This window comes from Nerophis lumbriciformis, linkage group LG29 (genome assembly GCF_033978685.3).
Source record: "Nerophis lumbriciformis linkage group LG29, RoL_Nlum_v2.1, whole genome shotgun sequence".
NCBI classification, from domain to species: domain Eukaryota; kingdom Metazoa; phylum Chordata; class Actinopteri; order Syngnathiformes; family Syngnathidae; genus Nerophis; species Nerophis lumbriciformis.
The window spans coordinates 8,270,442-8,291,028 of NC_084576.2; the positions used below are offsets into that span (position 1 = coordinate 8,270,442).

The following is a 20,587-nucleotide window of genomic DNA, read 5'->3' on the forward strand; positions in this document are numbered from 1 at the left end:
GCTGTACATCAAGCAAGAATGGGAAAGAATTCCACCTGAGAAGCTTAAAAAATGTGTCTCCTCAGTTCCCAAATGTTTACTGAGTGTTGTTAAAAGGAAAGGCCATGTAACACAGTGGTGAACATGACCTTTCCCAACTACTTTGGCACGTGTTGCAGCCATGAAATTCTAAGTTAATTATTATTTGCAAAAAAAAAAAAAAAAAAGTTTATGAGTTTGAACATCAAATATCTTGTCTTTGTAGTGCATTCAATTGAATATGGGTTGAAAATGATTTGCAAATCATTGTATTCCGTTTATATTTACATCTAACACAATTTCCCAACTCATATTGAAACGGGGCTTGTATTATGACGCTTACTTTGCACTAACAGGAAGTCAGTGTGTGCATGTTTTAATGCTTTTATTATGACACATACGTTGCACTCAACAGGAAGTCAGTATGTGCATGTTTTAATGCTTTTATTATGACGCATACTTTGCACTAAACAGGAAGTCAGTATGTGCATGTTTTAATGCTTTTATTATGACACATACGTTGCACTCAACAGGAAGTCAGTATGTGCATGTTTTAATGCTTTTATTATGACGCATACTTTGCACTAAACAGGAAGTCAGTATGTGCATGTTTTAATGCTTTTATTATGACGCTTACTTTGCATTCAGCAGGAAGTCAGTATGTGTGTGTTTTAATGCTTTTATTATGACATCTACTTTGCTCTGAACAGGAAGTCAGTGTGCGCATGTGTTATTGCTTTAATCGTGATGCTTACTTTGCACTGAACAGGAAGTCAGCGTGTGCATGTGTTATTGCTTTAATTGTGACACCTACTTTGCACTGAACAGGAAGTCAGTGTGTGCATGTGTTATTGCTTTTATTGTGACGTCTACTTTGCACAAAACAGGAAGTCAGTGTGTGCACATTTTAATGTTTTTATTGTGACACTTTGCACTCAACAGGAAGTTATGTGCATGGTTGAATGCTTTTGTGACGTTTACTTTGCACTCAACAGGAAGTCGGTATGTTCATGTTTTAATTATTTTATTGTGATGCAATGAATGTGTATTATGATGAAATACTATGAATGAAGTGTATAATGATGAAGTATTGTGAATGATGTGTATTATGATGAAATACTATTCATGATGTGAATTATGATGACATACTATGAATGTGTATTATGAAATATTGTGTATAATGTGTATTATGATGAAATACTATGAAGGATGTGTAATATGATGAAATGTGTGTATTATGAAATACTATGGATGTGTATTTTGATGAAATATTGTGTATATTATGATGAAATACTATGTGTATTATGATGAAATATTATGAATTATGTGTAATAAGATGAAGTACTATGAATTATGTGTATTATGTTGAAGTATTATGAATGATGTTTATTATTATTAAATACTATGCATGATGTGTAATATGATGAAATACCATTAGTGTATTATGATGAAATATTGTGTGTATTAGGATGAAATACTATGATATGTATAATGAAGAAAAATTGTGTGTATTATGATGAAATACTATGATGTGTATTATGATGAAATATGTGTACTATGATTAAATATTATGATGAACTACTATGAATGATGTGTATTAGCATAAGCTCTGAGAAGAGCGACTATTTATTACAACTGGAGAAAAACTCCTTTCACTCTTTGGCAAATTCAAGTCTGAAACAGAGTTCACTTTCAAACAGGAAAGTTTCTTTGGCAAGTTCTGCTTGTCCACACTTTCACTTTTACTTTCATTTGCACTTTCCCAGCGTGTGTCCACCTGTGCTGGTGCGTGTGTGTTACCGTGACGATGAGCTGTGCGAGTCATCGTTGGAGTCCTTGGATTTTCGAGCATCTGATCGGACCGTAAACCGTGACAAGGTTGGACTTGGTGGTTGCTCAAAGGTTCTGAGGCAGCTGCCATGTTTGCAGCGAGTGCATGTTCTGGGTGCATCGCTCCTCCTGGCAGGCTACAGCCGTGCACGTGAGGATGTGGGAGGAGCTCCTCCGTGCAAAAGGTCTCCTTCGTCCAATGCTGTGCTGCCTCCGGCACCAGTTGAGGGTTTGAGTCCAGGAGCGTCCACTGAGGAGGACGTTCCCCACATGAGCAGTTTGTGTTGTGTGTTGTGTTGTATGCCTGCTGTTCAGGACCCGACCAGCAGGTGCTCTCCTTCACCTGAGTGGGAGTACTTTGCTGCTGGGACAGTAATTCATTACAAGTCTGACTACTTTGCTGCTCTGAGAGTAATCTTTTACAAGTTTGACTACTTTTCTGCGCTGACAGTAATCTATTACAAGTCTGACTACTTTGCTGCTCTGAAAGTAATCTATTACAAGTCTGACTATTTTGCTGCTCTGAGAGTAAGGTATTACAAGTCTGACTACTTTGATGCTCTGAGAGTAATCTATTACAAGTCTGACTATTTTGCTGCTCTGAGAGTAAGGTATTACAAGTCTGACTACTTTGCTGCTCTGACAGTAATCTTTTACAAGTGGGACTACAATGCTGCTCTGAGAGTAATCTATTACAAGTGGAACTACTTTGCGGATCTGAGAGTAATCTATTACAAGTGTGACTACATTGCTGCTGTGAAAATAATCTATTACAAGTGGGAGTACTTTGCTGCTGGGAAAGTATTCTATTACAAGTGTGACAACTTTGCTGCTGGGAAAATAATCTATCACAAGTGTGACTACTTGGCTGCTGTGAAAGTAATCTATCATAAATGGTATTACTTTGCTGCTGGGAAAGTAATCTATTACAAGTGTGACTACTTGGCTGCTGTGAAAGTAATCTGTTACAAATGTGACTACTTGGCTGTTGTGTAAGTAATCTATCACAAGCAGGAGTACTTTGCTGCTGTGACAGTAATCTATTACAAGTGTGACTATTTGGCTGCTGTGAAAGTAATCTATCACAAGCGGGAGTACTTTGCTGCTGGGAAAGTAATCTATTCCAAAGTTCTTCATCCTCTTCAGCGTTCCGACTGGACGCCAGCGGCGCCAGCTCATAATGTTGCGCAGCCGCGTGACCGGCGTCCAGCCGATACTTCCCTCGGGCACCCGCCTCGGTGCCCCGGGAGAAAGGCCGGCACTTGGCAGGCAGCGGGATCTGCCCCCAGGCGCCCTGAGGTCCCAGGCAGCGACACAAAGACTGGAAAAAGAAGGTGGCGAAGGCCCAGCTGATGCACATGATGAGCATCATGAAGGTGCCCAGCTGCGTGTACGCCAGGACGGTGGAGGGCATCATCATGGCGCCCGCAATGAAGGTGGTGAGGGCCGCCATGGCAATGGCGGAGCCCATCCGGCTGAGGGAGAAGATCACCTTTCCCTCGCGCTCTGACTCCGGCGCCAGCCTGTAGGCCACGCCGTAATGGACGGCGAAGTCCACCGCCAGTCCCACGGCCACGGAAATGGTGACTGACTCCAAGACATTCAACTCCCAGCCTAGGAGCACCAAGGAGCCCACGGTGACGAAGATGGTGCCGGCGATGGACAAGATGGCGTACAGACTGATGATGACGTTCCAGGTGGTCAGCAGCATCACGCTAAAGGCCACGCCCACAGACAGTGCCATGGCGACCAAGGTGCCGTCGGACAGACTGTCCTGCAGGTCGAAGAAGTCCAAGTTGCTGACAAACCAGCCGTGACTGAGGCCGGCCGGGGCGTGACGCAACTCCTCGCTGATCCAGGCGTCCACCTGCAGTCGCAACAAATCATGAGTCATCACCAAGGGAGTGTGTGCCACACTCAATAATTGTATTGACACACCAGCTGGAGAACATCAGGGATTCTTCAGTGTCGAGATTACGACCAAATATTGATTACAATAAAAATAATCAATGATGTACACATGGAGGAGCAAACAATCTATATCCTATATAAAAGCAGCACCTGAATTTGAAAGAGCTCATTAGTTGGCGTGGACCATACGGGCGGAGGTATTTAAGTCTTAGGTTTTAACAGCAGATGATGTGACCTGGTAAAAGGTTTTATAAGTGGATGATGTGACCTGCTAAAAGGTTTTTAACAGCGGATGATGTAACCCGGTAAAAGAGGTTTTTAGCAGATGGCCTGGTAGAAGAGGTTTTTAGCAGATGGCCTGGTAGAAGAGGTTTTTAGCAGATGACCTGGTAAAAGAGGTTTTTAGCAGATGACATAGTAAAAGAGGTTTATAGCAGCGGATTATGTGACCTGGTAAAAGGTTTTTAGCAGCGGTTGATGCAATCCGGTAAAATAGGTTTTTAACTGATTGCCTGGTAGAAGAGGTTTTTAGCAGATGGCCTGGTAGAAGAGGTTTTTAGCAGATGACCTGGTAAAAGAGGTTTTTAGCAGATGACATGGTAAAAGAGGTTTATAGCAGCGGATTATGTGACCTGGTAAAAGGTTTTTAGCAGCGGTTGATGCAACCCGGTAAAATAGGTTTTTAGCTGATTGCCTGGTAGAAGAGGTTTTTAGCAGATGGCCTGGTAGAAGAGGTTTTTAGCAGATGGCCTGGGAAAAAAGGTTTTTAGCAGATGGCCTGGTAGAAGAGGTTTTTAGCAAATGGCCTGGTAGAAGAGGTTTTTAGCAGATGGCCTGGTAGAAGAGGTTTTTAGCAGATGGCCTGGTAGAAGAGGTTTTTAGCAGATGACCTGGTAAAAGAGGTTTTTAGCAGATGACATGGTAAAAGAGGTTTATAGCAGCGGATTATGTGACCTGGTAAAAGGTTTTTAGCAGCGTTTGATGCAACCCGGTAAAATAGGTTTTTAGCTGATTGCCTGATAGAAGAGGTTTTTAGCAGATGGCCTGGTAGAAGAGGTTTTTAGCAGATGGCCTGGTACAAGAGGTTTTTAGCAGATGACCTGGTAGAAGAGGTTTTTAGCAGATGACCTGGTAGAATAAGTTTTTAGCAAATGACCTGGTAAAAGAGGTTTTTAGCAGATGACCTGGTAGAAGAAGTTTTTAGCAGATGACCTGGTAAAAGAGGTTTGTGGCAGCGGATGATGTGACCTGGTAAAAGGTTTCAACATCGGATGACGTGACTTGGTAAAAGGTTTTTAGCAGCGGATGATGTGACCCGGTAAAAGAGGTTTTAGCAGATGGCCTGGTACAAAACCCAAAACCAGTGAAGTTGGCACGTTGTGTAATTCGTAAATAAAAACAGAATACAATGATTTGCAAATCCTTTTCAACTTACATTCAATTGAATACACTGCAAAGACAAGATATTTAATGTTCGAACTGAGAAACTTAATTTTGTTTTGCAAATAATCATTAACTTAGAATTTAATGGCAGCAACACATTGCAAAAAAGTTAGCACAGGGGCATGTTCACCACTGTGTTACATGGCCTTTCCTTTTAAAAACACTCAGTAAATGTTTGGGAACTGAGGAGACACATTTTTGAAGCTTTGCAGGTGGAATTCTTTCCCATTCTTGCTTGATGTACAGCTTAAGTTGTTCAACAGTCCGGGGGTCTCCGTTGTGGTATTTTAGGCTTCATAATGCGCCACACATTTTCAATGGGAGACAGGTCTGGACTACAGGCAGGCCAGTCTAGTACCCACACTCTTTTACTATGAAGCCACGCTGTTGTAACACGTGGCTTGGCATTGTCTTGCTGAAATAAGCAGGGGGGGGTGTCCATGGTAACGTTGCCTGGATGGCAACATATGTTGCTCCAAAACCTGTATGTACTTTTCAGCATTAATGGTGCCTTCACAGATGTGTAAGTTACCCATGTCTTGGGCACTAATACACCCCCATACCATCACAGATGCTGGCTTTTCAACTTTGGGCCTATAACAATACAGATGGTAGATGGTTCTTTTCCTCTTTGTTCAGGAGGACACGACATCCACAGTTTCCAAAAACAATTTGAAATGTGGACTCGTCAGACCACAAAACACTTTTCCACTTTGCATCAGTCCATCTTAGATGATCTCAGGCCCAGAGAAGCCCATGGCGTTTCTGGATGTTGTTGATAAACGGCTTTTGCTTTGCATAGGAGAGTTTTAACTTGCACTTACAGATGTGGCGACCAACCGTAGTTACTGACAATGGTTTTCTGAAGTGTTCCTGAGCCCATGTGGTGATATCCTTTACCCACTGATGTCGATTTTTGATGCAGTATCGTCTGAGGGATCGAAGGTCATGGCATTCAATGTTACGTGCAGAGATTTCTCCAGATTCTCTGAACCTTTTGATGATATTACAGACCGTAGATGGTGAAATCCCTAAATTCCTTGCAATAGCTGGTTAAGAAAGGTTTTTCTTAAACTGTTCAACAATTTGCTCTCGCATTTGTTGACAAAGTGGTGACCCTCGCCCCATCCTTGTTTGTGAATGACTGAGAATTTCATGGAAGCTGCTTTTATACCCAATCATGGCACCCACCTGTTCCCAATTAGCCTGTTCACCTGTGAGATTTTCCAAATAAGTGTTTGATGAGCATTCCTTAACTTTCTCACTCTTTTTTCTGACAGCTTTTTTGAAACATGTTACAGGCATCAAATTCCAAATGAGCTAATATTGGCAAAAAATAAAGTTTTCCAGTTCGAACTTTAAGCATCTTGTCTTTGCAGTCTATTCAATTGAATATAGGTTGAAAAGGATTTTCAAATCTAATACTATTTACACAACGTGCCAACTTCACTGGTTTCGGGGTTTGTAAAAAAGATTGCCTGGTAGAAGAAGTTTTTAGCAGATGACCTGGTAAAAAAGATTTTTAGCAGATGACTTGGTAGAAGAAGTATTCAGCAGATGACCTGGTAAAATAGGTTGTTAGCAGATGGCCTGGTAAAAGAGTTTTTTAGCAGATGATCTGGTAAAAGAGGTTTTAAGCAGATGACCTGGTAGAAGAAGTATTTAGCAGATGACCTGGTAAAATAGGTTGTTAGCAGATGACCTGGTAAAATAGGTTTTAAGCAGATGACCTGGTAAAAGAGTTTTTTGGCAGATGATCTGGTAAAAGAGGTTTTAAGCAGATGACCTGGTAGAAGAAGTATTTAGCAGATGACCTGGTAAAATAGGTTGTTAGCAGATGACCTGGTAAAATAGGTTTTAAGCAGATGACCTGGTAGAAGAAGTATTTAACAGATGGCTTGGTAAAATAGGTTGTTAGCAGATGACCTGGTAAAAGAGTTTTTTAGCAGATGATCTGGTAGAAGAGGTTTTTAGCAGATGACCTGGTAAAATAGGTTGTTAGCAGATGACCTGGTAAAATAGGTTTTAGCAATGACCTGGTAAAAGAGGTTTTAAGCAGATGACCTGGTAGAAGAAGTATTTAGCAGATAGCCTGGTAGAAGAGGTTTTTAGCAGATGGCCTGGTAGAAGAGGTTGTTAGCAGATGACCTGGTAAAAGAGGTTGTTAGCAGATGACCTGGTAAAAGAGGTTGTTAGCAGATGACCTGCAAGGAGAGGTTGTTAGCAGATGACCTGCAAGGAGAGGTTGTTAGCAGATGCACTGGTAGGAGAGGTTGTTAGCAGATGCCCTGGTAGGAGAGGTTGTTAACAGATGCCCTGGTAAAAGAGGTTGGTAGCAGATGACCTGGTAAAAGAGGTTGGTAGCAGATGACCTGGAAAAAGAGGTTGGTAGCAGGTGACCTGGTAAAAGAGGTTGTTAGCAGGTGACCTGGTAGAAGAAGCGGTGCATGTTGTCGTAGGCCAGTGTGAAGAGGAAGGTGCTGTGGAACTGCAGCACGATGGCCCTGATGGTGTCGTTGATGTCAAAGCGAGGTCCAGGAGTCTTGCTGTCCAGGTGGTAGTTGGTGCTGCGGTCCAACTCCATGATGGCTCTCTTGATGCACAACTCAAACACGTCCTGCTTATAGGGGAACACGGACTGACTGCAACACGGGAACACGGAAGCCTCCTCACAGTCTTGGTTGTCCATCCACTGTTGGAAACAAAAACCTTCACTTATCATTTCTATATCACTATTAGTACTGTTAATATTTGTCATCATGTGTCCGTCTCATGGTTCTTGCTTTATTTAACTCTTGCTACTTTCAGGCTCTAGTTTGAAATTTGTTTGCGAAAAAACTAACAAAGGTGAAGAAGAACTAACCTGCTTGAAGGTCTCCATGAAGCAGCTGGTGAAGTCCTGCTCGTCTGACTGAAAAATAAAAGTCTGGTTTCGAAGCTTCTGGCAGAAGTTGAGGATCCACAGCTGAGAATCTGGGCTGGCAATGTTGAAGCTGCTATCCAGCATCAACTTGCCTTTGTTTTTGGGATTGAGGGGGTCCCCGTTATCCACGTTGTTGATGCCCCAGATAATGGTGATGGGCATATGCAGGTCCTCTCCATGATGCACCCTTTCGAACATGAACACTTTCTTGTACTCAGCATCGTAGCGCTCGAAAGGGTGCGAGGAACGGAACACTTGGAACTCGGCCAGCTCCAACGACGGGAGCTTCATCTTGGGGTTGACGCAAACCACGTAGGCGCCGCCCACCGCGAGACCGAGGAACCAAAGGAGCCACAGGTAGCGCAGCTTGATGACAAGGCAGGGGAGAACTTTCTCAAAGAAAATTCTCGAGGCTTCAGAGATTCTAAACAGAAAAGTGTTGGCCTTCTGGCAAAGTCCCGCCAGAAACATCTGGATCCAAAAATCGCCGCGCTGGCGCGAGGGCTTTGGGCAAGGCAGCACATTGGGCAGGTAGCGCTCGTGCAGCACGACCACCGCCGGGAGCCACGTCACCATAAGGATGTAGTTGACCAAGATGGCTGTCCCCGCGTAGACGCCGAAGCAGCGGATGGCGGTGATGTTGCTGACATAGTTGACGTAGAAGGCAGCGGCGGTGGTAAAGCTGGTGACAAACATGGACGAGGCGGCGTGTTGCAGAGTCACACTGACCATCTCTGCCAGCTCGGCGTCGGGCTTGTCCACTTTGGTGTAATTCCACACGTCGCAAAGCACAAAAGCGTCATCGGCTCCGATCCCCACCAGGATGATGAGCGCCGTCAGGTTCATGAAGGGAAAGAAGTGGAAGTTGAAGACCAGGCGGTAGAGGAAGTAGGACACGATGAGGGAGCTGATGATGGCGATGATGGTCATCAGGGTGATGAAGACGGAGCGCGTGTACAGACACATGACCAGCAGGACAATCACCATGGCGATGGCCGGGTACACCGTGTCCGTCAAAAGGTAGTCCTGGAAGAGCTCGTGTTTGATGCCAAACTCGATGCCGGTCACTGTAGTGATGCCGTCTGAAGAGTTCCATTTCTCGAAGTTGTCCAGATAAATGTCCATCATGGACTCTCCTTTCTCCGTGGGCGAGAAGAGCATGCTGTACCTGAGCACAGGTGCTTCCATGCTCTTCGGGCTCAGGAAGTCCTTATCGACCAGGAAGTGCAGTATTTGGTAGACAGCGTTGTACTTGGTGCACTTGCGAGGAACATTGCCGCACTTGAGCTGATCTTTGCGTTTCAGCGCCACGTCCCAGCAGTCCGGCGCCAGAGTGCCGTTGTGGTAGTACTTGGCGCACGAGCGCAGGATCTTGAGTGTGTGCGACACGTCGCGCTCGGTGATCACCTGGCAGGAGGACCTGTTGGCGAGGACGGCGATGTAATTACCCAGAGTCCAACTGGGACAACAGGAAGCGTCGTTGGTGCGCTGACATAAGCTCCAATAGTCGCGGTGAGAGCGCACCTGTGGACACACGCAAACAATTCATCATTTTACAGACGTACCAGTCATGGAAGTGCACTACTTGTGTTGTCCGACTACATATCGACCTTTGTATTCTCAGGGTATTTGATCCATCGCAACTGGACTGTTTGGTTTGTCTTAGAAGACGAGACTGACTAGATGTGACCAATCTAAGTCTAAGACTAGATGTGACCAATCTAAATCTATGACTAGATGTGAGCAATCTAATTCTAACAGTAGATGTGACCAATATAAATCTAAGACTATAGATGTGACCAATCTAAGTCTAAGACGAGATGTGACCAATCTAAACCTAACAGTAGATGTGACCAATCTAAGTCTAAGATTAGATGTGACCAATGTAAGTCTAAAACTAGATGTGACCAATCTAAATCCAAGACTAGGTGTGACTAATCTAAATCTAAGACCAGATGTGACCAATTTAATACTAGATGTGACCAATCTAAGTCTAAGACTAGATGTGACCAATCTAAGACTAGATGTGACCAATATAAGTCTAAGACTATAGATGTGACCAATCTAAGTCTAAGATTAGATGTGACCAATCTAAGTCTAAAACTAGATGTGACCAATCTAAATCAAAGACTAGGTGTGACTAATCTAAGTCTAAGACCAGATGTGACCAATTTAATACTAGATGTGACAAATCTAAGTCCAAGACTAGATGTGACCAATTTAATACTAGATGTGACAAATGTAAGTCTAAGACTAGATGTGACCAATCTAAGTCTAAGACTAGAAGTGGCAAATATAAGTCTAAGACCAGATGTGACCAATCTAAGACTAGATGTGGCCAATTTAAGTCTAAGATTAGATGTGGCCAATCTAAGTCTATAGATGTGACCAATCTTAGTCTAAGACTATAGATGTGACCAATCTTAGTCTAAGACTATAGATGTGACCAATCTAAGTCTAAGACGAGATGTGAGCAATCTAAGTCTAAGACTAGATGTGAGCAATCGAAGTCTAAGACCAGATGTGAGCAATCGAAGTCTAAGACTAGATGTGACCAATTTAATACTAGATGTGACCAATCTAAGTCTAAGAGTAGATGTGACCAATATAAGTCTAAGATTAGATGTGGCCAATCTAAGTCTAAAACTAGATGTGGCCAATCTAAGTCTAAGACTAAATGTGACCAGTCTAAGACAAGATGTGACCAATCTAAGTTTAAGAATACATGTGGTCAATCTAGGTCTAAGGCTTGATGTGACCAATCTAAGTTTATGAGGAAGAACTGATGAAGCTCCCTTGGAAGAGAGGCCAAATGTCTTCTAAGACAGGGGTTCTTAACCTTTATGACCTCGGGGCGCAATTTATCCACTACAGGGGGGCCCACTCAAATATGAAGACCAAATTAGTCATTTAACTCTTGAATTTTGATTGTATTCATTAATCATATCTTAAGTACTTACTGTTTACATGATATGACAGTATGTTAATCACAGAGATGATTATGTATTGACCATAAAACTTAGTTAGGTCAGGCTGATTAGGAAAAGACGTACTACCCAAATATACTGCATAAGAAAGAAAAATACATTGTGCTAAAATAAGTAAATTATTAATAAATATGTTTCTTACCTAAATTGTCAATAAAATGAAAGTTCAAATAAAAATACAGCTTTACCACTTTAGTCATACAATTTGTGCTTAAGTAACTTCTCAATTACTTTAGTGCCAGACTTCTTCTGTTAGGTTGATACATTTTGCCACAAGTGGTGGAACATTGTATCACACCCGAGTACCATACGGACCATAGCTGAGAAACACATTTTTTGGCAGGCCAAAAATGGGCCTTGGACCTATGGCTAAGAACATGGGTGTCAAACTCTGGCCCGCGGCCCAAATTTGGCCCGCCGTGTAATTTCACTTGGCCCTTGAGGCGATATCAAATTAACACTAGAGCTGGCCCGCCGATTATATACAGCGGCGGTGCCGCGGTACACCACATTCACCGCTAATTCTCATACTTGCCAACCCTCCCGGGGGACTCCCAAATTTCAATGCCCCTCCCGAAAATTGTCACGTCCCCTTTTCGTCCAGTCCAACGATTGCTGGCCCAGTCGTATAATAGCGCATACTTGATCTTCATTGATACAGGTTACACTGAGGGTGCCCGTGTAAAAAACTTTAATACTGATAGAAATATACGCCACACTGTGAATCCACACCAAACAAGAAGGACAAACACATTTCGGGATAACATCTGCACCGTAACACAACAGAACAAATACCCAGAACCCTTTGCAGCACAAACTCTTCCGGGACGCTACAAAATACGCCCCCCCGCTACCACCAACCCCCCCCGCACACACCTTGTAGCGTCCCGGAAGAGTTAGTGCTGCAAAGGGTTCTGGGTATTTGTTCTGTTGTGTTTATGTTGTGTTACGGTGCGGATGTTCTCCCAAAATGTGTTTGTCATTCTTGTTTGGTGTGGATTTACAGTGTGGCGTATATTTCTAACAATGTTAAAGTTGCCTATACGGCCACTCTCAGTGTTGATGAAGTATGCGTTGCATTCGCGTATGTGTGCGTACAGAAGCCGCTCATTACTTGTGACTGGGCCGGCACGTTGTTAGAAGGGATGAAAAGCGAACGTGACGACAGCTCGTAGAGGACGTTAAAAGCAGTGACTGTAAGGCACGCCCCCAAGACTGTGGAATACGAGATATAATGACTGATGAACACCTTTGTTCGATAATGAAGGTTGCCTCAGCTCAAAGCCTGAGCCCCGACATTAATTAACAAGCATCCAAGAAAAGATGGCAGGTATCTGGCTTGGGCACATCAGATTAGATCAGTGTGTTGCAAACTGAGCAGTTTAAAGTCCAGAATGGTTGGTTTATTCATTATTTTATTTTCAAATGTATTAGCCTGTGGAAAAAGTTAATGTTGATATTTACCTCAGAAGGCTGCAAATAGAAAAGAGGCATTAAATTTTTATTTAAATTGTATTTGATATGCAATTGATATTTTTTAATTATTATTATTATTATTATTTGAAACTCAATTTTGCATGTCACTACAAGCCTTGCTTGTTCAATATTCCATGCAAAACTTGTTTGGGTCCCTATCAATAAGGTTAATTTGTTCAACCTTGGCCCGCGGCTTTGTTCAGTTTTAAATTTTGGCCCACTCTGTATTTGAGTTTGACACCCCTGGCTAAGAACCACTGTTCTAAAACAGACCAAAGAGTCCAGTTGTGCTGGATTGATGAATGAGAACATCCACAGACTTCAGCTTTTTTACCAAGTCCTGTCTTGCATTTTAGCTTCATAGTCTCCCTCGTCAGTCCCAAAGCAAGATTTCATCATGTCATGATCATAAAGTCTTGGTTTGGTTGTTCGCTAGCAGGATGTGTGTGGGGTCCATGAGGCGCAGTGACAACGTTCACCCACCAGAGGGAGCCAGTTTGGTCTGCATTAGAGCTCGCTGCAAAAGTGAGTTTCCGCATTTGCAGTAAACACATTTTGTCTAAAAGAAGAACATATTTAAAATGTTCTAATCCACTGACTTCATGTGTGCAACATGTCAAACCTTCCAGAGGAACTGGAGGACCACATATTCGAGTCTTCTTTGGTCCAATCATCTTCGACTCAGCCAATAATTCAAAGTCCCTGCAGGTGACTAATTCATGCTTTCAAATATGATTATGACTGGCCCACAAACCCGAGTGTTGTCCAGGTTGCACATGGATTTGATGGCCTGGATACTCCACAGGTTCTTGCCCTCGGCTGATGAGAAGACCAGCCTGGAGTAGCTGGAACCTGCAAAATGTTGAAAACTTTTAATCAATGATGACAAGCAAGAGATTTGTATGAAAGGTTAGACAAAAGAAAATGTTGAAAGAGAGCAAACACATCAGGAGTGGACAACATTCTGCCACACGTTAAGGTAGACATCCCTCAGACTGACTGGCTCGTGTCGACAAAAGTGGTTGTCAACAGAAGCAAAGACAGCCAATATTATTTCATAATAATAATCAAAATAGATTTTATACAGCAATTTTTAAACGACTTAAAATACTTTGATTATTGACATAAGAAAAATGCTAACAAAGGTTTTTTTAGAGGACATCATTTGTATTTATTTGTGCACAAACTCAATGAGTGCAGGTTGTTGCTTATGAAACCCTGAGTGAGAGGATCATCGTGACAGAAGAAAGGATCTTTGGTTCTATTAGATGTTTTAAAAACGAGTGAGAGGATCATTGTGATAGAAGAAAGGATCTTTGGTCCAATCAGAAGCTTTGAAAACATGTGAGAGGATCAACATAACAGAAGAAAAGATCTTTGGTCCTATCAAGCTTTAAAAACATGTGAGAGGATCATCGTGACAGAAGAAAGGATCTTTGGTCCTATCAGAAGCTTTGAAAACATGTGTGAGAGGATCATTGTGACAGAAGAAAAGATCTTTGGTCCTTTCAAAAGCTTTAAAAACATGTGTTCTGACGGTCCTGACTGAAGATGATTGATATTGATAAAACCAAAACACAAAAACAAAAACCATTAAGCTGACAATACATGTCGACATAAACAAATCGTACATTTTTCCCCACGATTGTTGATGTCGACACCGACTTAAGCAGTTTGAAAGTTAGAAGAACATGAAGGACCAGCACTGAGTTGGTCAACATAAATGGGCTATCATCATAAACATGTTGTCGACAAACAGGTTGTCGACACAAGCAGCTTGACGACACAAAAAGGTTGTCGACACAAGCAGGGTGTCGGCATAAACGCGTTGCCAACATAAACAGGTTGTCGGCGTAAATGGGTTGTCGAAACAAGCGGGTTGACGGCGTAAACAAATTGTTGATATAAATGGGTTGTAAACATACACAGGTTGTCAACATTAACATGATATTGACAGACGGATTGTGGACATGCGCGGGTTGCTGACAACCACAATGTTGACAGAAACGGGTTGTTGACATACAGAGGTTGTCGACAGGAAGGGGTTGTCACCATAACAATGTTGTCACCATTAACATGTTGAAATAAACATCTGGTCGACATGAACGGGTTGTCAACCTAAACATGTTAATCGAAAACTGGTTGTCGACCTGCACGGGTTGTTGACGTGCATGGGTTGTCAACATCCATAAGTTGTTGACATAAACCGGTTGTCGACATAAACATGTTGTCAATATGAAAAGATTGTCGACATAAATATGTTGTTAACAAAGGCGGGTTGTCGACATAAACAGATTGTGGACATACACAAGTTGTCAACATAAACATGTTGACATAAACAAGTTGTCAACATATACAAGTTGTCGATTTTAACAGGTTGTTGACATAAACAGGTTGTCAACATACACAAGTTGTCAATATAAACATATTGTTGACATAAACAGGTTGTCGACATACACAAGATGTCAACATACACAAGATGTCGATATAAACATGTTGACATAAATAGGTTGTCAACATACAAGTTGGTGACATACACAAGTTGTCGATATAATCATGTTGACAAACAAGTTGTCAATATAAACATGTTGTTGACATACACAAGTTGTTGACATATACAAGTTGTCGACATACACAAGTTGTCGACATACACAAGTTGTCTATATAAACATGTTGTTGATATACACATATCGACATAAACACGTTGTCGACATAAACACGTTTTCGACATACACAAGTTGTCGATATGAATATGTTGTCGACATAAACAAGTTGTTGATATAAACATGTTGACATACACAAGCTGTCGACACACACGTGTTGCACATAAACACGTTGGCGACATAAACAGGTTGTCGACATAAACAGGTTGTCGACATAAACAAGTTGACATACACAAGCTGTCGACATACACAAGTTGTGGACATAAACAAGTCGTCGACATAAACAAGTCGTCGACATACACAAGTCGTTGACATACACAAGTCGTCGACACACAAGTTGTCCACATACACAAGTTGTCCACATACACAAGGTGTTGACATAAACAAGGTGTTGACATAAACAAGGTGTCTATATAAACAAGTTGTCGATATAAACATGTTGACATAAACAAGTTGTCGATATAAACATGTTGTTGACATAAACAAGTTGTCGATATAAACATGTTGTTGACATAAACAAGTTGTCGACATTAACATGTTGTCGCAAGAAAATAATTACCAGGCACGTCACAGAAGAAGTCTTTCCTAAAGTCCCACTGAGCTTGTCGTCTCTCTCGCTCCACATGATCTTCACTCCACTTTGCTTCTTGGTGACTGCAAGCAAAACTATTATTATTATTATTACTTGAAGGACAATATTCATATTCATATTTGTGTCAATGCAACAAAACAAGTATTATTATTATTACTTGAAGGACAATATTCATATTCATACTTGTGTCAATGCAACAAAATTATTATTATTATTATTACTTGAAGGACAATATTCATATTCATATTTGTGTCAATGCAGCAAAACTAATATTATTATTACTTGAAGGACAATATTCATATTCATATTTGTGTCAATGCAGCAAAACAAGTATTATTGAAGGACAATATTCATATTTGTGTCAATGCATCAAAACTGTTATTAATATTACTTGATGAACAATATTCATATTCATATTTGTGTCAATGCAGAAAAACAAATATTACTTGAAGGACAATATTCATATTCATACTTGTGTCAATGCAACAAAATTATTATTATTATTATTACTTGAAGGACAATATTCATATTCATATTTGTGTCAATGCAGCAAAAATATTATTATTACTTGAAGGACAATATTCATATTTGTGTCAATGCATCAATACCATTATTATTATTACTTGAAGGACAATATTCATATTTATATTTGTGTCAAAGCATCACAACTATTATTATTATTACTTGAAGGACAATATTCATATTCATATTTGTGTCAATGCATCAAAACTATTATTATTATTATTACTACTTGAAGGACATTATTTATATTGATATTTTTGTCAATGCAACAAAACAATTATTATTATTATTACTTGAAGGACACTATTCATATTCATATTTGTGTCGATGCATCAAAACGATTATTATTATTATTACTTGAAGGACAATATTCATATTCATATTTGTGTCAATGCATCACAACTATTATTATTATTACTTGAAGGACAATTTTCATATTCATATTTGTGTCAATCCAACAGAACAAGTATTGTTATTATTATTTGAAGGACAAAATTAATATTCATATTTGAGTCAATGCAACAAAACAATTATTATTACTTGAAGGACAATATTCATAATCATATTTGTGTCAATGCAACAAAACAATTAGTATTATTATTATTACTTGAAGGACAATATTCATATTCATATTTGTGTCAATGCAACAAAACTATCAGTATTATTATTATTACTTGAAGGACAATATTCATATTTATATTTCTGTCAATGCAGCAAAACTATTATTACCTGAAGGACAATATTCATATTCATATTTGTGTCAAAGTAACAAAACAATTATTATTATTACTTGAAAAACAATATTCATATTTATATTTGTGTCAATGCAACAAAGCAATTATTATTATTATTATTATTGTTACTTAAAGGACAATATTAATATTCATATTTGTGTCAATTCAGCAAAGCAATAATTATTATTATTGTTGTTACTTGAAGGACAATATCCATATTCATATTTGTGTCAATGCAACAAACAAAATTATTGTTATTATTACTTGAAGGACAACATTCATATTTGTGTCAATGCAACAACATAATAATAATAATTATTATTACCTAAAGGACAATATTCATATTCATATTTGTGTCAATGCAGCAAACAAGTATCATTAGTATTATTATTACTTGAAGGACAATATTCATATTCATATTTGTGTCAATGCATCAAAACTATTATTACTTCTTGACGGACAACATTAATATTCATATTTGTGTCAATGCATCAAAACTATTATTATTACTTGACGGACATTATTAATATTCATATTTGTGTCAATGCATCAAAACTATTATTATTATTATTACTTGAAAGGCAATATTAATATTAATATTTGTTTCAAAGCAACAAAACAATTATTACTTGACAATATTCATATTCATATTTGTGTCAATGCAACAAAACAATTATTATTACTACTTGAAGGACAATATTGATATTCATATTTGTGTCAATGCAACAAAACAATTGTTATTATTACTTGAAGGACACTATTCATATTTATATTTTTGTCAATGCAGCAAAACAATTATTATTACCTGAAGGAAAATATTCATAATCATATTTGTGTCAATGCAACAAAACAATTAGTATTATTATTATTACTTGAAGGACAATATTCATATTCATATTTGTGTCAATGCAACAAAACTATCAGTATTATTACTATTATTATTACTTGAAGGACAATATTCATATTTATATTTGTGTCAATGCAGCAAAACTATTATTACCTGAAGGACAATATTCATATTCATATTTGTGTCAAAGTAGCAAAACAATTATTATTATTACTTGAAAAACAATATTCATATTTATATTTGTGTCAATGCAACAAAGCAATTATTATTATTATTATTATTGTTACTTAAAGGACAATATTAATATTCATATTTGTGTCAATTCAGCAAAGCAATAATTATTATTATTGTTGTTACTTGAAGGACAATATCCATATTCATATTTGTGTCAATGCAACAAACAAAATTATTGTTATTATTACTTGAAGGACAACATTCATATTTGTGTCAATGCAACAACATAATAATAATAATTATTATTACCTAAAGGACAATATTCATATTCATATTTGTGTCAATGCAGCAAACAAGTATCATTAGTATTATTATTACTTGAAGGACAATATTCATATTCATATTTGTGTCAATGCATCAAAACTATTATTACTTCTTGACGGACAACATTAATATTCATATTTGTGTCAATGCATCAAAACTATTATTATTACTTGACGGACATTATTAATATTCATATTTGTGTCAATGCATCAAAACTATTATTATTATTATTACTTGAAAGGCAATATTAATATTAATATTTGTTTCAAAGCAACAAAACAATTATTACTTGACAATATTCATATTCATATTTGTGTCAATGCAACAAAACAATTATTATTACTACTTGAAGGACAATATTGATATTCATATTTGTGTCAATGCAACAAAACAATTGTTATTATTACTTGAAGGACACTATTCATATTTATATTTTTGTCAATGCAGCAAAACAATTATTATTACCTGAAGGAAAATAATCATATTTGTGTCAATGCAACAAAACAATTATTATTATTATTATTACTTGAAGGACAATATTCATATTCATATTTGTGTCAATGCAACAAAACTATCAGTATTATTATTATTATTATTACTTGAAGGACAATATTCATATTTATATTTGTGTCAATGCAGCAAAACTATTATTACCTGAAGGACAATATTCATATTCATATTTGTGTCAAAGTAGCAAAACAATTATTATTATTACTTGAAAAACAATATTCATATTTATATTTGTGTCAATGCAACAAAGCAATTATTATTATTATTATTATTGTTACTTAAAGGACAATATTAATATTCATATTTGTGTCAATTCAGCAAAGCAATTATTATTATTATTGTTGTTACTTGAAGGACAATATCCATATTCATATTTGTGTCAATGCAACAAACAAAATTATTGTTATTATTACTTGAAGGACAACATTCATATTTGTGTCAATGCAACAACATAATAATAATTATTATTATTACCTGAAGGACAATATTCATATTCATATTTGTGTCAATGCAGCAAACAAGTATCATTAGTATTATTATTACTTGAAGGACAATATTCATATTTGTGTCAATGCATCAAAACTATTATTATTACTTGACGGACAATATTAATATTCATATTTGTGTCAATGCATCAAAACTATTATTATTATTACTTGAAAGGCAATATTAATATTAATATTTGTTTCAAAGCAACAAAACAATTATTACTTGACAATATTCATATTCATATTTGTGTCAATGCAACAAAATAATAATTATTACTACTTGAAGGACAATATTGATATTCATATTTGTGTCAATGCAGCAAAACAATTATTATTACCTGAAGGAAAATATTCATATTCATATTTGTGTCAAAGCAGCAAAACAATTATTATTATTATTATTACTTGAAGGACAATATTCATATTCGTATGTGTGTCAATGCAGCAAAACCATGGTTATTATTATTACTTGAAGGACAATATTCATATTCATATTTGTGTCAATGCAACAAAACAATTATTATTATTACTTGAAGGACAATATTCATATTCATATTTGCGTCAATGCAACAAAACTATCATTATTATTTGTAGAACAACATTCATATTTATATGTGTGTCAAAGCAGCAAAACAATTATTATTATTATTATTATTATTACCTGAAAGACAATATTCATATTCATATTTGTGGTAAAGCATCAAAACTAGTATTATTATTACTTGCAGGACACTATTCATATTTATATTTGTCTCATTGCAATAAAACAATTATTATTATTATTACTACCTAAAGGACAATATTCATATTTGTGTCAATGCATCAAAACTTGTATTATTATTACTTGCAGGACAATATTCATATTTATATTTGTGTCAGTGCAACAAAACAATTCTTCTTCTTCTTATTATTACCTGAAGGACAATATTCATATTTGTGTCAATACATCAAAACTTTTATTATTATTACTTGAATGACAATATTCATATTCATATTTGTGTCAAAGCATCAAAACTATTTTTATTTTTATTATTATTATTATTACTACTTGAAGGGCAATATTCATATTCATATTTGTGTTAAAGCAGCAAAACAATTATTATTACTTGAAGGACAATATTCATAATCATATTCGAGTCAATGCA

General features: G+C 37.9%; 1 protein-coding gene across 5 annotated transcripts in view; it reads right to left on the minus strand.

Annotated features, from left to right (window-relative positions):
• Positions 1-297: 297 nt before the first annotated feature.
• The window catches only part of disp1 (dispatched homolog 1 (Drosophila)), a 114,521-nt gene continuing 94,231 nt past the window's right edge, over positions 298-20,587 (minus strand). For all 5 annotated transcript variants that reach the window (XM_061925084.2, XM_061925087.2, XM_061925086.2 and 2 more), the window contains 5 exons: positions 15,811-15,905; positions 13,343-13,440; positions 8,066-9,649; positions 7,631-7,894; positions 298-3,715 (listed from right to left, as the gene is read on the minus strand). In XM_061925084.2, coding sequence (XP_061781068.1) covers positions 1,616-3,715; positions 7,631-7,894; positions 8,066-9,649; positions 13,343-13,440; positions 15,811-15,905 — 4,141 coding nt within the window. In that variant the 3' untranslated portion in view covers positions 298-1,615. The remainder of the gene's footprint in view (positions 3,716-7,630; positions 7,895-8,065; positions 9,650-13,342; positions 13,441-15,810; positions 15,906-20,587) is intronic.